Here is a 14,996-nt window from a genome sequence, read left to right on the forward strand (position 1 = left end):
GATTGAACAAATAGTTTTGGGAATTTCATTCTGATCTGAGAATTGTACTAAAGCCACTGAGAAAAACTGTAAATAAATATCGTCATGACTGCATTTTGAATCGATACAAGTATCGCCAAATGAACTATCGCGATATATTGCAGAATCGTTTTTTTTCGAAACACCCCAACTTCACACTGCTGAGTAAGCTGAATAATTAGAGTACAGCAAGTTTGTTAACAGAAGGTTTGACGGTTTTATGGAAGGTTTGCGTGTTCTCCCCGTGCATGCGTGGGTTTTCTCTGGGGACTCTGGCTTCCTCCCACCGTCCAAAAATATGCTTCAAGGGTTAGTTGGTTCCTCTAAATTGTCCCTAGGTGTGAATGTGAGTGTGTATGGGCGATTGTGGCCCTGCGATAGACTGGCAACTTCTCCAGGAAGTCCCCTGCCTTCACCCACCAGTGGCTGAGAGAGGAAGTGTGTTAGTAAATCTGGAGATGGCTCCAGATTTGTGACCAGAGGGGACACCGAGCTCTGACTCCTTACAATTGAAAACTATTCAACCTTTATTGCAACTTTTAGAAAGAAAAAAGGTGAAAGTTCAAGCATGTTTTGCCTTACTTTTTACAAAAAAAATGCACGTGACATTGTGGAGAAACAGTTGCACCAACTCATTCAGCAATTTTCTTTTTTTTGACATTGTTGGTTGCAGGGGTTGAGTTGTGGTTTTTGTCAAGGAAAAAGTGTACTTTAGCTGGAAGAAGGTTGAATAACACTGCTGTAAAACAACAATATCGCTATTTACCACCCTCTTTTACATAATTTTACAATCACAGTATGCACAGTGATAGTACTTTTAACTCTTGTGCTATCCTAGGCACTTTGCTTGCTATGTCCAACTCTGGCACCAACTTCTCTGTAGGGAGAACACGTCAATGCAAGGATCAGGACATCTGGACCGCATAGGATTTACAAGAGTTAAACATGTAACAGCCAGAAGAGAGCAGCAGAGGAGCAAGATTAAATTAGAAATTTGTCTGCTCAAAACACTTCATCTTTTGAAGTCCACCTAAAAAATGCAGAGCTCTCTCAGAAGGGAAATTTCTTAAACCATAAACTGCTTTTTTGGTGTTATCAACAATAAATAAAGCAGTTTTTACATTACCCTTTTTTGTTTTAAAAAGACTCCCGTAATAATGAGGAATAAAATGTTAGGGACCAGCTAAATAATAAAAAAAAGTTTAAAAATTCCAACAATTTCATGATTTGTTGTATAGTTTGCTGTAAGGTGTACAGTACAGTCCTTACAAAAGTTACACTTTGTTATTTCGTTTTCCAATGTAGAATGACATATAGCGTCAAAATTAGGCAAATTATGTCCAGAACAAAAATTGTATCTTGCATTGTTTTTGTTGGGTCTTTTTTTGTCAACAAAGGAATTCATTGAAGCACAGCTGTAGGAACTGAACTGTTCCCTTCTTTGTCTCAACATATTTCCCAGCCAAATGTCAAAACTGTGCAACTAGTCAACAGTCACTATTCAGAAAACTGGATTCCACCAACAGACCAATCTTCTGTTCCAGTAAAACAAAAAAAGAAGTCTGTGCCAGATCCTCCTTCTTTGGAGCCCAACAACAAATACTTGAAATGCTTTCAAACCCACCAAGACTTTACAAAAGACAAAAAATGAAAACCAGCTACTGATGGTATGAAAATATGTTTAAGTTAAATCATTTTATCTGAGTTCAACATACCTGAATAGATAGATGATAGCTGATGACTTTATTAATCCCACAATGGGGAAATTTCATATATCTGTGGCAGCAAAAAAACGACATTCAGAAATAATCTATATAACATAAAATAGGACATAAAAAATGACATTCATAGTAAATTATTAAGAATATTAAATTATTAAGAATATTAAATTATTAAAAATTATAATTACAATTATTATTGAAATTATTATCGAAAATTAGATTCATAATAAAGAAATGAATAAATATTAAATACTACTACTTATAATAATAACAATAATAATAATAATAATCACAATAATAAAAATAAAATATATATAAAAAAAATGGAGTAACTGCAAATGCTCGATTCGTTGTCAATTTTTTTTTTTTGTCAGTTTTTTTGTTGTTGTTTTTTTTAAATTGTAAATTGTACAAATTGTAAAAACAACAACAAAAGTAAATGAATCAATGAGTAAAAGAAAGAAAAACACCCCTGGGACCGTGGAGTCTCACTTTAACACGGTGTTGTACAGTCTGATGGCTGTGGGGAGGAATGACCTACGGAATATGAATGCCAGCATGGAAGAACCTAACATAAAAGCTTTGTTGTTGTGTAACGACATGTAACATACTTTTTTCTAGGGTTGCACAATAATGTCGGAAACAGATAATTATCTGCAGATATTGGACATTATGACGTCATGCCGATAATTCCGATGAGAAAAATACTCGCCGATAAAATGGACCGATAACTAAAAGCTTAAACTGCTGTCACTCACAACTGTCTGCCCACCCATCCCATCCTGCAAGCTTCTTTATCATGTAAGTGATGTCATCTCTCAGCGCCTGCCCCAGAGACCTCTGTCTGCACCATATCGGCTCAGCTCAGGCTTTTTTTTCCATGTCTTAAACCAATGCAATCATAAGGTCAGACTGTTTACTTCAAACCATCTTTCTTATAAAATATTGAGAATCTGATTGCAAAGCTTTTCTTATTAAAACATTGCAAAATAAATACAATTATTTAGACACAACATGAGTAAATGTTTTATAGTAATTAATTTCTTTTTGCAAAGCATTTAGTCTTGGATTTGATCTAAAATCTTCTCCATCTCATGCTCTTGTTAATTTGTTGACGGCCCCTAAGGCTACGTTCACACAGCAGGGCTTAATGCTCAATTTGGATGTTTTTGAAAATATCCGATTTTTTTGCAAGACCGTTCACATTTCCAAAAAAATGCGAACTTTTGTGATCTGTAGTGTTACCGTGAAATGACCCAGAAGTGACCCGCAGAACGGTGAACGACGTCACTCGTTTGCGGGAGTAGCTAACGTTAACAATGGATCCCAACAACAGGGTTGTCAGCAGCGGAGCTCTTTTATCATTATTGAATTTATTTTCACAAAGTAGCCAGAACTATAACAATCTTCTCACTTTAAGAAGAATATTAAAAAACAAACAAAGAAGAATATTAAAAAGGAGGAGAGCAAGGGTTTTGGCCATGGCGTTTAGTGGAGCTGTGCTAGCAACGTCGGTAGAGAGGACAATTTGGGTGCGGAGTCGCAGCCAGGAGTGGTGGGATACTGATGTGAGTGGCTTTACTGATACAGAATTTATCAGTTACTTTAGAATGACGAGATCCACCTTCAATTACATCTGTGAGCGCCTTCAATTAACTCTGTCACGAGACAAGACATGTCTGCGGCGGCCCATAATGCAGAAACGCGTTGGAGTTGGAGTGTATTGGCTAGCAACAGGCACGTGCTATCGTTAGATAGCTAACTTGTTTGGCATAGCATGGTGGTAGTTCATTTCTTTTCATTCTGGTTTGAAAAATGCTTGAATGTCTATGTTTTCGAAAAGTTCATTTCTATGAGCAACCATGATTTGTCATGGACTGGGGTGGTGGAGGACCCAAAATGCAGGAGACCAGGATTGGTGACAGGAAATAAAACATTAGTTAACAAACTGAAACATGACAAAACTATGGGGACAAACAAACTGGTGACCCAGAGCAGATGACCTGACTCCACCGTGAGAGGGTGATAAGACCACAAATGGATGTTGGAAAAATAAACTTTTTAACTTTGATCTAACTTAATTATTTGCTTCATTTAAGATAAATCTTTTTTTTTTTGTTAAGTCAGCTTAAAAATAACACGTAGTTTTCAGACAGGAATTTTACTTTCATTCAAATTAATTCAATTAAGTAGGTGTAACTTTGGTGATGCTGTTAGATCGGCACCGCAAGGGATTGTGGGATACCATTCCCTTTGCCTGTCTGTACGGACTTGGGTTTAGTGTGGGTTTTTGACAAAATGTGTTTAGTTGTTTAGATGTTTTACTGTGTTTTGCTGAGTCATTTTGTACTATCTATCTCTGCACTATGAGTGAGAGGGAGGGAGAGGATGATGAATTTATATAGCACCCCTACTCTATAGTAGTGTAACGACAATGATGTAAAATTCCTAAATGAACGTATGCCCTCTGTGCAAATTGTTTTGTTCTTTATATTGTTATAAAAATGAGCATATCTACCAGCTCAAACTTAGACATATGAGAGTTCAAGAATTATAATTCATTAAGATGGAAAAAATATTAATTGAATTGGAGTAATATGACATTTAGTTAAATAAATATGTAAATTTGAGTTGTATAAGGTTGAATAAATTTAACTCAATTACTTGTTACCAATAGAAGTAATTCTTTTAAGTTGGCAAAATTGGATAATTTATATATATATATGCGTCGCAAGGAAAATGGAAATAAGATCAGAAACTCGTGGGTTTACTTTGTCTGTTCTTCTACTAAAAGAAACTCTTTCTTTTTGCTGATTCAGCCGTGTTACTTTTTTGATGGACGTATAATCTTCATACGCCTTCATTAAAACCTCAGACTCCGTCTCACTGAAGTATAGCGCTTTCTTTTTTCTTTTTTTTCTCCACGCGTTTCCATGGTGACTCCGGAAATCGGCGATCTGTTCAGAATGTCTTTATGTACTTGACGAGCACGTGCATTAACCCAGGGTTACCAAGTCGAGGGTAATTACGCTAACTCATATCCGGTCTTTTGGAACCGACATACCCCGAGTAAGCAAGTTCAGGTGGATTTCAGCCAGAGTTCAGGCTTAAAGTCAGGGTAGTTTAAACATGCTTCCTGGAATACCCCCCAGGTGAGACAGAAAGTCAGATAAACAAAAGTCAATACTAATATTGATATCAGATAAAATGTGCAAGATGGTAGCTTATGCCAGGTGTTTCCTGACACAACAGAGGCTGAAGAATAATCGGGCCATGGTGCAGAACAGAGTGGATGACGTCAACTGGATGAGCAGGAGACAGAAGAGGCAGGGCTGGATCTCTCCTGAGGGACGGTGTGGAGCGAAACTTCTCAGCTTTTTCTAAAACCTCATCGTTGTGTCATACGTTTATAAAGTCCAGACTTTTAATTACAAAATAAATGTACTTTTTTTATTGCATTGATTTATTGAGTAAAATCAATATGCAAAACAAACTAAAAGACAGTAGGAAATACTTTAAAAGATACATAATTAAATTATTAAATTCTAAAATGAATTGGTAGATTCCCAAAATGAAAAAGAAATTAAGGAATTAACTCAATTATGATGTTCAATTTGTAGGGTCTGGAGTTTGAATTTTTGTGATAGAACCCTTGAACCGGACCAGTGAGAGTGACCATCAGACATAGAAAACGGTTTTCTGTTGGCTATACAGTCAGTGGTTTCTGCCAAGTTCTTGTGTTTAGTTAGTTTTTTCTGCTTGGTTAAACTGTTCTGTCCTGGTCACATCTGGGTTAAGTTTACAATCACCTCAAGTATTTCCTGTTTGCCATATCCTCCTCATTTCTTCGAGCTCCTGAAAAATCCCCACCATTATTTCCCTGTTAGCAATAAAAACGGATCCTTTTTTTTTTTAGATTTCTTTGTGTGTAATATACTGTCCTACAGCGTAACAACAAGCCACAGATGAGTTTAGTTGAACTTTATGTTTGACATGACCTTTGCATTGGACACATTTCAAAGGACGGGGATATAAATATTGGTGACAGAATGCTGAGGTTGAAAGTGCCAGGAAGGAACCCTAGAGCAGGGGTGCCCAAATCCAGGGCCATGTTTTCAAACCAACCTTTCCTTGAAGGTCCTTATGACTACGCCCACCTGATCCAGGTAATCAGCAGCAGCTAAGGTTGTGAAGAAAGATCTAAAGGGGTTTGTTGTGAGTAAGGAAGATGGAGCCAAAAGACAAAAATGAAGACGCATGAACATTTTTATGCTCCAAAGCAGGGGTGGGCAGACTAAGGCCCACGGATACGGCCTGACTCCATGTTTGGTCCCGCCCACTTAACAATATCAGACACGCATGATTTTTTTTCAGTCTGGCCACACGATCGAGACCCGCATAGAAAGTGACATTTTAATCCACCGTTCTGCAGTCTGTGCCCCAATCTGAATTCCTCTAAAATCTCTGTCAAACAAAAAAGAATACAGTCTTTCCTTCCTATGTCGCAGTTCATCTTTCCCGGTTTAGCTCTTTCTTTTAGAGTGATTATGCTGCTTTTTTAAAGCAGCGCACCCTGTTCTGTGTCCTGATTGGCTGGAGACCTTGTCAATCAATCTCTTCCGTGTTTCCTGTACAGAAACGCGCAGCTCTTCAGATCAGAAATCTGTGATCAATCAGATCTTTGTTTTCATTCTAAGATCCTGGACCTAATTTATATGAAGGTTTGAGAATTTAAACAAGAGAAAAGGCTGAAAATGTTCATGTCTGTCTGAGAAAAGTGGTTTGTAGTTTGTCGTATTGAACCTTTCCTGTGTGGTTTTCTGACTGTGGTCGGAAGACGCAGGGGAGATCTTCTCCAGGGCCAAAGGCGGATCTTCCTTCGGGGTTCACTACCCCGTTCGGACCGTCAGAGCCTCCAGAGCGGGTTAACAAAAGAACCAGTCTCTGTTCTTTTTGGAGGAATTTTCTTTATCACTGATTTTCCGTAACTCACCACAAAAACTGAACACGCGCTCCACACACACTCACTCTCGGTCCTGCCCCCCTCTTCCTGGACACGCGCGAGCGCAGACAACACCACCTTCAGCATACACACACACACATAGTGAGGTGTTTTACTTTGTGGATTTCACCAATCACGGGTTATTTTTAGAACGTCACTTTTAAGTCCTGCAATAACCGATGGAACTCTGTTCTGGTGAAAAGGTAACACAGATATATGCGTAGCTGCAGCAGAAAACAAAGAAATTTGCTTGTTTTCATTATTACTGGATGAGAAACAGACGTGCAGGACACAGCGCAGCTGCTCAGTTTTATTCTGAAAGTTTAGCGCAAACTGTGAGACGTGTGATGAGCTGCAGCTTTCAAAGCCTCTATGGGATTATGGCGGGAGAGGATCCACTATTTATTGTTTTTTTTAATGAATCAGTGTTTTTTTTCCTGACTTTTTGTCTTTGAAAATCACAGATATTTGGTCATTTTTTATTTAATAAATAGTGTTATTTATTTTATTAAAAGGATCATGAATGAATGAATGAATGAATGAAACTTTATTCATATTGTCATAAACTCACGAGACTTGGCAGACCCAAATGCTGGAACCCGGAAGAAAACTCAGAAAAAAGTGTCAGGAAAGTAGAAATGTTTTACTTCACAGTGAGAGATTATGATGTCCGATAAAGAGCTGGAATCTTGACTCGGAGGCGAGGTAGGCTGGAGGGTTCGGCTGCAGTAACCGGAGGATTTGGCTTGAACAGGATACGTTGACTGGACGAGGAGCGTGGACAGACAACAGCGACCAGAGGAACACTTGTGGTGATCTTTCCGTAGAGGAACAACGAACTGGCGTTGAATGCTGGTTCTGGATCTCCTTAAGAGGCTGCATGCTGAGTGGAACCAGCTGGTCGCGTCCGGAGCAGAGAGGGGAGGGGGAGGAGAGCTGGCAGAGGCACCATGACACATATAGCACTTCACAATTCCCTGAAGGGCTTTACAATTAAAAGAAAGACAAAAGAAGTTTAAAGTAAAAAAAAAAAAAAAAAATTATTGTCGCCCTCACAAGAAAATGTTTGGGGATTCCGCTCTAGCATCCATGTGGTGTGTGAAGATTTGTTGTTGTTCATTCTTCCAATCATTCAAACACCACATGAACGCAGCATTTCTCTAAGTTTTACACGAGGTTCATCAAGCCGTTGGTGCAATTGGCTCTAAAACGACAACAAAAGTTTCCAAATAAAAACTCTAAAATGCTCTGTTTTAAAATATAATTTCCAATCCAAATGCAGTCAAACTGCATTTCACATAACAAAATGGTTATATGGAAAAAAAAGTATACTCTTAAAATACAGACCAACACAATGCTTTCTTGACAATTATAAGCACTCATCATTTTTTCACCTTTAAAAACTCTCTAGAGTTCTCTGATGTGCAGTCAATGTTCAAAAAAAAGTATTAAAATAACATTTGTACTTGAGTTAGAGTTGGTCAAATATGCTGTCACACAGTACAAGCAAACAGAAGCACTCATGTAGGAAGAACTTTGTTTTATTTAGTCACTCTTCAACAAGAGCATGCACCCTATTGTCCACCCAGTAAGTCAACTGTTCAGCCTTGGTCTGATTTCACTGTTTTGTCAGACAGATTCCAGTCCTCAGAAGTCCTTATCCCAGCCGGACAACTCATCTGGAGCCTCCTCTGAGTTAGGTGGAAACATGTCAAAGTTACTGTGATCCATAGGCCCCCTCAGCTGCAAAATAATGCCAACAGTTGGGATCATGTCATTACAAGAATTTCATTTTCCTCCTAGCTATGAAAAGCTTTTACAGTGTTCGCTCATTCATCACGGAGGTTAGGTTCTAAAAATAGGTCAACTTCATGAAACATGGAGACAATGAATGTTGAACCGCAATATAGTGAATGACCATTGTATTCTTTTTTTAAATAAGCCCAACAATGGAGTAGAAATTACTCTCATTTCTACCCCATCTTCGAGCCACATACGGACAGATGACTCTCACCCATCAGGGCAGGAGACAAAAATCTATTTCAGGTCAGCCGCCACTCTGAGTGAATTTAAGTTGCAATGCAAAAAATGCAAAAAGTTTTAAGCAAAATAGCACAAACAGGTGGATAAAAAACACAACTCTGCCTGTAAATAATATAACTACAAATTCATTTAGGAAAATATTTCTTAAATTTCTGTTGATAAAATGTACAAAATATTGATAAAATTGACAAGATTCAAAAATGCTAGATTTGTATAAATAAATATGAACTCTGCAGTTCCAACATTTCAATCCTTAAATTGAATAATTGGCCTTTCTTCCACTATTTGCTTGGTTTTGTCAGGATATTTTGCAGAAAGAATTGTTAAACCCATTTGTGCAGATAAATAATGGGGAAAAATGTTTTGCGGTCATCAATTCTGCAAGTTGTCCCACTTAAAAACACAGGGAAGGGTGGTTGGTGTGGGGAGGACTGGGTTCTCTCCCTCCTTTTTACATTCCAGCATCCACCTTAGAAGAACAGATACACTCACTCTAGCACAGGTGTTATCTCACCTTTGCACAAATAGTTAGTGTGACTGAATGAAATGTTCCACGTGTGTTGAATGCATAGGTATGCATGTGTGAACATCGGTTGTTTGATGTCCATGTTTAATTGTGTGTATGTGAACATTTTTGGAACCAACAGGTATGTTTGTAACATGTGAGTGTGTGTGTGGACAGGCCCCGCCCCTTTTAGGTTTGTTACACATCCAAACCTGACATTAGTGATTATAAACATCCAGCAACCTGTTGGTTTATGCTGCTTTATGATTTAACACCCCCCTTTTCTGTATTCACCCTCCTATCTCTCCCTCTCTAACATCCCTCTCTCTTCTTCCCTCCTTTTCTTTTCTGCACGGTCCAACAAAAAACTGTTACAAAAATAATTAATATGAATAAGTTCAGTCTAAATTACAAACAGGGTTTATTCGAATATACCTCTGGTGTGTCAGAAGATCCATAACCCCTGTTGTAACAGTAAAATCCAACACAAGAGGTCTTCATCTGTTTGCTCAGCTGTTGGACAGGACAAAAAAATAAAAAATAGATAAAAATTTAAGGACGGTCTGCAATACGTCATTCAAAATTCTCTTTGTTCCAGGTTAAAGCTTAAAGTCTTCTTACTCAAAGCTTATCCTTTTCCTTGTAACCCTTGTGCTATCCTAGGCACTTTAACATTGGGAGTTGGGTCATCTAGACCCACTAGACAGTGGTCTGAACCTTTTTTCTTCAATGATTTGTGATCTTCACTGGTGTCCATGGATTACATGAAATCTTTCCCCCTTTATCCACCTTTGTCATGGTAGGGAGAACACGTCAAAAAGCTCTATAAAAATATCGGAAATCACGTCTCCATCTCTGGATTAATGAAATCATACAGAGACTCTCCCAGTACTGTGAGCTTCACCATCTACTGCAAGAGCAGTAGAGAGCAGGAGAATGACGTCAATGCAACGGTGGGGTCATCTAAGATAGCATGTTGCGGTCAACGTATGGATTCTGTGAAGGCCTGTACTTCAGGTAGAATTCCCCCAAGCAGCTGCACTAAGTGGTGTTCAGGCACAGGTCCAGGAGTGTACATGACTTGCCAGGGATGAGACTGCTTCTATTGGCCAGGGTGCCATCTTTCTGCTGTCTTCCTCTGACAGCTTTGCATTGGCTGTGGTGGAGACGCTGTGTTGTCACACCAAAGTTTTGTGTCCAGTTGCCGTCCCCTGATCTTCACGGTAAAATGCTCTGAGGTTTGGATGTGATCATCTGAATGTTCCAGATCTGCAGCCAGATGTTTGGAAATGTTGTTTGTAACAGAGTTGGTGCTTTTGGATATGAGTTTGAGAGGAACTCCATCCTTGTAAACCCTGGGAAGTCCATAGATGCAAGGATTTGAAACCCCGAGAATCAAATAGTGATATGCTTGCTTACAGATACCATGTTTTATTTCCAGATGTTTGAGACAGGCGACCGCTTTTACATAATAGAGTTCTTTAAAAATCATACTATGTATAATTTCCTGGATTCTTTTTTTAGATTCCGTCTCTCAATTGAATTCTACCATGATGAACATTATAGACCTCGCGTGTTTTTTAGTGGGAAAACTTGCAGAATTTCTAACCTGCATGTACATTTTTAGATTAACTGTTAAGTTTACATGTTTTTCTCATTAAAATGCAATTAGTGAACTGAAGGAAATATTTTTTTGGCTTTTATTTGGCTCTGAGTGAGTATTACCTCTCTCTTCAGTGGTGATGGCAGTTTCCGACCCTGCAAACCTTCCCAGTTGAATCCCTGGAACCATCTGGAAACAAACTAAATCTTAGATGGAAATATTTTTGTTGAAGACTTCAAAAATGTAACCTGTATACAATTAAAATCTAAATAAACATAAACCTTTTGCTCACTAACTGTGTTAGTTAAGCACCTGAAATTTCAACAGTTGAAATTAAAGTAAGTGTTCAGACTTTTTAATTTTTAATTTATTAACATTATACTTAAGAGTGGGCCACATAATGCAATACATTTACAACTGTAGGAAGCAAAGTTCTACAGTACACACAAAAAATTGCAAACCATTTTTTGCAGAACAAAGTTGGCAAAATTAATAAAATGAAAAAACCGAAATAACTTTTTTATCAGTCAGTATCAAGTTAAATAGGTCTTCTTTACTTTTTAGAGTTCATGTGTTTGGTTAAGTATTTTAATGTAAAATTCTAACCGTATTTTTTTTATCCCAAACATTTACGCAATTGAAAAATTGTTCAACTACAACAACAGGAAATGTAGGCCAGATCTGAACTAAAACTGCACAACTAGAGAAGGAAAAATCATACAGAAAAAGATCATACTTGTGTTTCTTAATGTCCATGATACCATTCTTTTTGTTTCCAATCCTCTCCACCGGGTTAAGTCTGTAAGGAAAAATAGATACAATATTTGTATGCAGATACATCAAGTACATTTAAAAACAGAAAGAAGTTCTACTTGGCATGGCAAAAAGTGAGGCTTGAAATAGCATTTTGTCCAGTATTGTTACACAACTAGCTTCTTTACCATTGCGTTGTTATAATTGTCCAAAGAAGCAGGGCAGTGGCCCTCAAAGACTAGAGGTTGACATCTCTAGCAGTGATAATGATGTTATTCTCCTATCATGTAAAAGTGTGGGCTTCACCATACTTGCAGAGCCTTCTTATAAGATCATCTGGACGTTTTCCTATTCTTTTGGGAAAATCCACCCTATCGATGCCATGGAGGACCATTGTGTAAATCTTAATAGGGTCTGATCCAGAAAAGGGGGGGCTGCAAGCAAAACAACTATGTTTACTACATACATATTTACATATTTTATTCTGAAACATCTGTATAACCAGAGAGGAGAGGGTGGGGTGGGCACACATTTTTTATCACAGATATATAGTATTTTATTTAGGAAAATTTAAAAGAAAAAAGAGACAATATTTGAAGAAAAAAAGAAAGGATGCGAAAGGTAGATTTTTTAAAAAATATATATAAATAAAAAATACATGCAATATTTTCTTAGGTTTATATTCTTGATTTTAAATCTTGTATTTCATCAATTTCTCCTTTAGTGCAACAAGAGAGCCAGTCTCAGTTCCGCTATGTGCCCCCATGTGTCGAAAGTGTTCCTTGGGCAAGACACTGAACCCCACATTGCTTGAGGTGGTTATTGGTTGGCTCCAGTGTTCAGCAGCATAGTACACAATTCACACACATCAGTGTGTGTATGGGTGATTAGGACTGTGACTGTAAACCCCTCTTGCCTTCAAAGAAGGTAGAAAAGCGCTATATAGTATTTTTGCATATGTTATTTCCTTCTGCAATTGTTTTTAATCAGGTGAAGAGAGTTACTAAAAGGCTTTATACAATGACTCGTGTATTCTATTAAGTTGGAGTCCATCATTTTGAATGAAATGTTTTACTTATGTAGTACAGTGTACATCCTAGTATTGCTAAGAAGTCTGGAGAATTAACTTACTTGCCGGTTAGCAGTTCAAATACTAGGATTCCCAAAGACCAACAGTCAGCTCCAAAGTCATGACCTTTGTTCATGATAACTTCTGGTGCCACATATTCTGGAGTCCCACAAAAAGTCCAGGTCTTCCTTCCAATACCAATTTGTTTTGCAAATCCAAAGTCTGCCTGGAGAATATAGCTTAGTGAGGACACGTTAAAATGAAAGCTAAACAAACATTGTCTTTTGAGTAGACAACTGCAGCGTCGTGATCAACAATCTGTAACAATCCAGAGAAAACAGAAGCTGTTTTCTTGAGATAGCGACTTAATTTCTCATTTTATCTAAAACCTCTAAAAAAGACGTAGTTAAATGAAGGTGTTACTTCTACTTGGCATCACGGGTATCTTCAAACATGCAGTCAGTCAGTCTGCCTTTTAGAGGGCGACAAGTAGTTACTGTGCTTTTTGGTGACATGGTGTGCACCACACTAAACATGGACCATAGTAACAAAATAAGAAAGTGATCAATAACAAGGGATTCAGGAGCAAAGCTTGGTGTCAGAAAGCTTGGTCTGAGTTCCAGGTCATGGATCTTTCAACAAACAAAATGAATCAAAGCACTCAACTAAAAACCCTCGAGGCTAAATGGCTATAATGGTCAAATCCTGGGTAATTGTGAAGTGGCCTACAGTGAAACGGATGCTAATCCTAGAAATATATTTGTGGATAGAGCTGAATGATGCTATCGGGAGGAGACCTTAAGGCTTGGGATAGTTGTTAAGTTTGGAATCTTCCCCAGGTCCTTTTGCCTTGCACTATCCAAGGGGTCAAGATGACCATTGCCGTGTTATTCCTACCATGACAAAGGTGGATAAAGGTGGAAAGATTTCATGTAATCCATGGACACCAGTGAAGATCACAAATCATTGAAGAAAAAAGGTTCAGAACACTGTCTAGTGGGTCTAGATGACCCCACTCCCAATGTTAAAGTGCCTAGGATAAAACAAGGGTCAAACTGGTTCACTTTCGTTCTATTGTCTCAATTCAGTTGAATATGGGGAAGACTTCAAACTTAACAACTATGCGGAAAACCACCATTGATCCAAGTCCAAGGAGACCAACAGAAAGTCTAACGGAAGGACAAAATGTTGATGAACCAGCAAAAGAGATGGTCGCGGCCCATTCGATTGAAGTTTTGAAAATTGAGTTACTATTTTAAAATACTTTATTTGGGTTTATTTGATGTGATCATGATGTCTTTCCTAATCTTTCTACAAAAACTCAGAAGTAAATGTTGATTTCTCTACAGTATTCTATCTTTTTAAAATCCTGCTTTTGGGTGTTTCATGAAGTAGAACCCCAGTTTATGTAAAAATAAACAAATGAATACTTGAAATCAATTATAAAATGGGTTCTGAAACCATATTTTATGAAAGTTTAATTTTTGAATACACTTTCCATGATATTCGAATTATTTGGAAAAAGTCTGTTTCTGACAGACAAGCAAGTATGGACACTTATCGTAGCTTTGTCTCATTTGCAAAACAAACAACAAAACAAAATGTTTAGTGACTAATTAACAGACACCGAAATAAATGGCTCACCATTTTGACGTAACCATCAGCATCAAGCAGCAGATTTTCAGGCTTCAGGTCTCTGTAGATGATGCCCATACTGTGGAGATAATCAAAGGCTTCCAGGACACAGCCAATGCAAAACCTGGCAGTTTGCTCTTCAAAACAACTCCTAAAGGGTTAGAAAAAGAAATGATAAACCAGAAAGCATGTTTTAATGTGTTTTGTGCAATAGACTTAACATGGAAACAGCCAAAACAGCAAAAAAACAGTTACATTTCGTTTTTCTCACCAAGTTATTTCCTTTAGCTTGATCATAACTTGTTTCCCTAAAATATGCACTATAGGTAAGAGGAAAGAAAAAACTCCTTTTCAATTTGAAAGAGGTTAACACACCAAGTATAGTGTGAGCAGAAGGCAAATTACCTATTGTGGAATGTATATACTTTATTTATCATTAACTGCTGTTTTTAAGACTGTTTTTTATCTTCTGTTTGTCTTACACAATTAAATTTGTTGCATTGGGATTTTTCTGAGTGCCATTTGGAGAAGTGATCACCTCACCAGGAAAGAAAGGAGTGTCTGGAATGTGAGCTGATTTAATCCTGAAAGACAGAACGTCCTGTGACTACAGCAGAAAATTAAATAATATTTTGATAACTACTAAC

The 14,996-nt window shown here is 37.7% G+C and overlaps 1 protein-coding gene across 5 annotated transcripts in view; it reads right to left on the reverse strand.

Annotated features, from left to right (window-relative positions):
* Window positions 1-8,264: 8,264 nt before the first annotated feature.
* Window positions 8,265-14,996, reverse strand: part of LOC101165996 (cGMP-dependent protein kinase 2) — a 32,047-nt gene continuing 25,315 nt past the window's right edge. Inside the window, exons 15-20 of one of the 5 annotated variants that reach the window (XM_020709279.1) lie at window positions 14,359-14,500; window positions 12,777-12,940; window positions 11,952-12,079; window positions 11,629-11,691; window positions 11,015-11,081; window positions 8,265-8,484 (exon numbers count right to left, since the gene is read on the reverse strand). In XM_020709279.1, coding sequence (XP_020564938.1) covers window positions 11,023-11,081; window positions 11,629-11,691; window positions 11,952-12,079; window positions 12,777-12,940; window positions 14,359-14,500 — 556 coding nt within the window. In that variant the 3' untranslated portion in view covers window positions 8,265-8,484; window positions 11,015-11,022. Of the gene's footprint in view, window positions 8,485-11,014; window positions 11,082-11,628; window positions 11,692-11,951; window positions 12,080-12,776; window positions 12,941-14,358; window positions 14,501-14,996 lie in introns of those variants that run through there. The other 4 variants (XM_004076916.3, XM_020709280.1, XR_002291777.1 and 1 more) reach the window with 4 other exon arrangements.

This window comes from Oryzias latipes, chromosome 15 (assembly GCF_002234675.1).
Source record: "Oryzias latipes chromosome 15, ASM223467v1".
Taxonomy (NCBI): Eukaryota; Metazoa; Chordata; class Actinopteri; order Beloniformes; family Adrianichthyidae; genus Oryzias; species Oryzias latipes.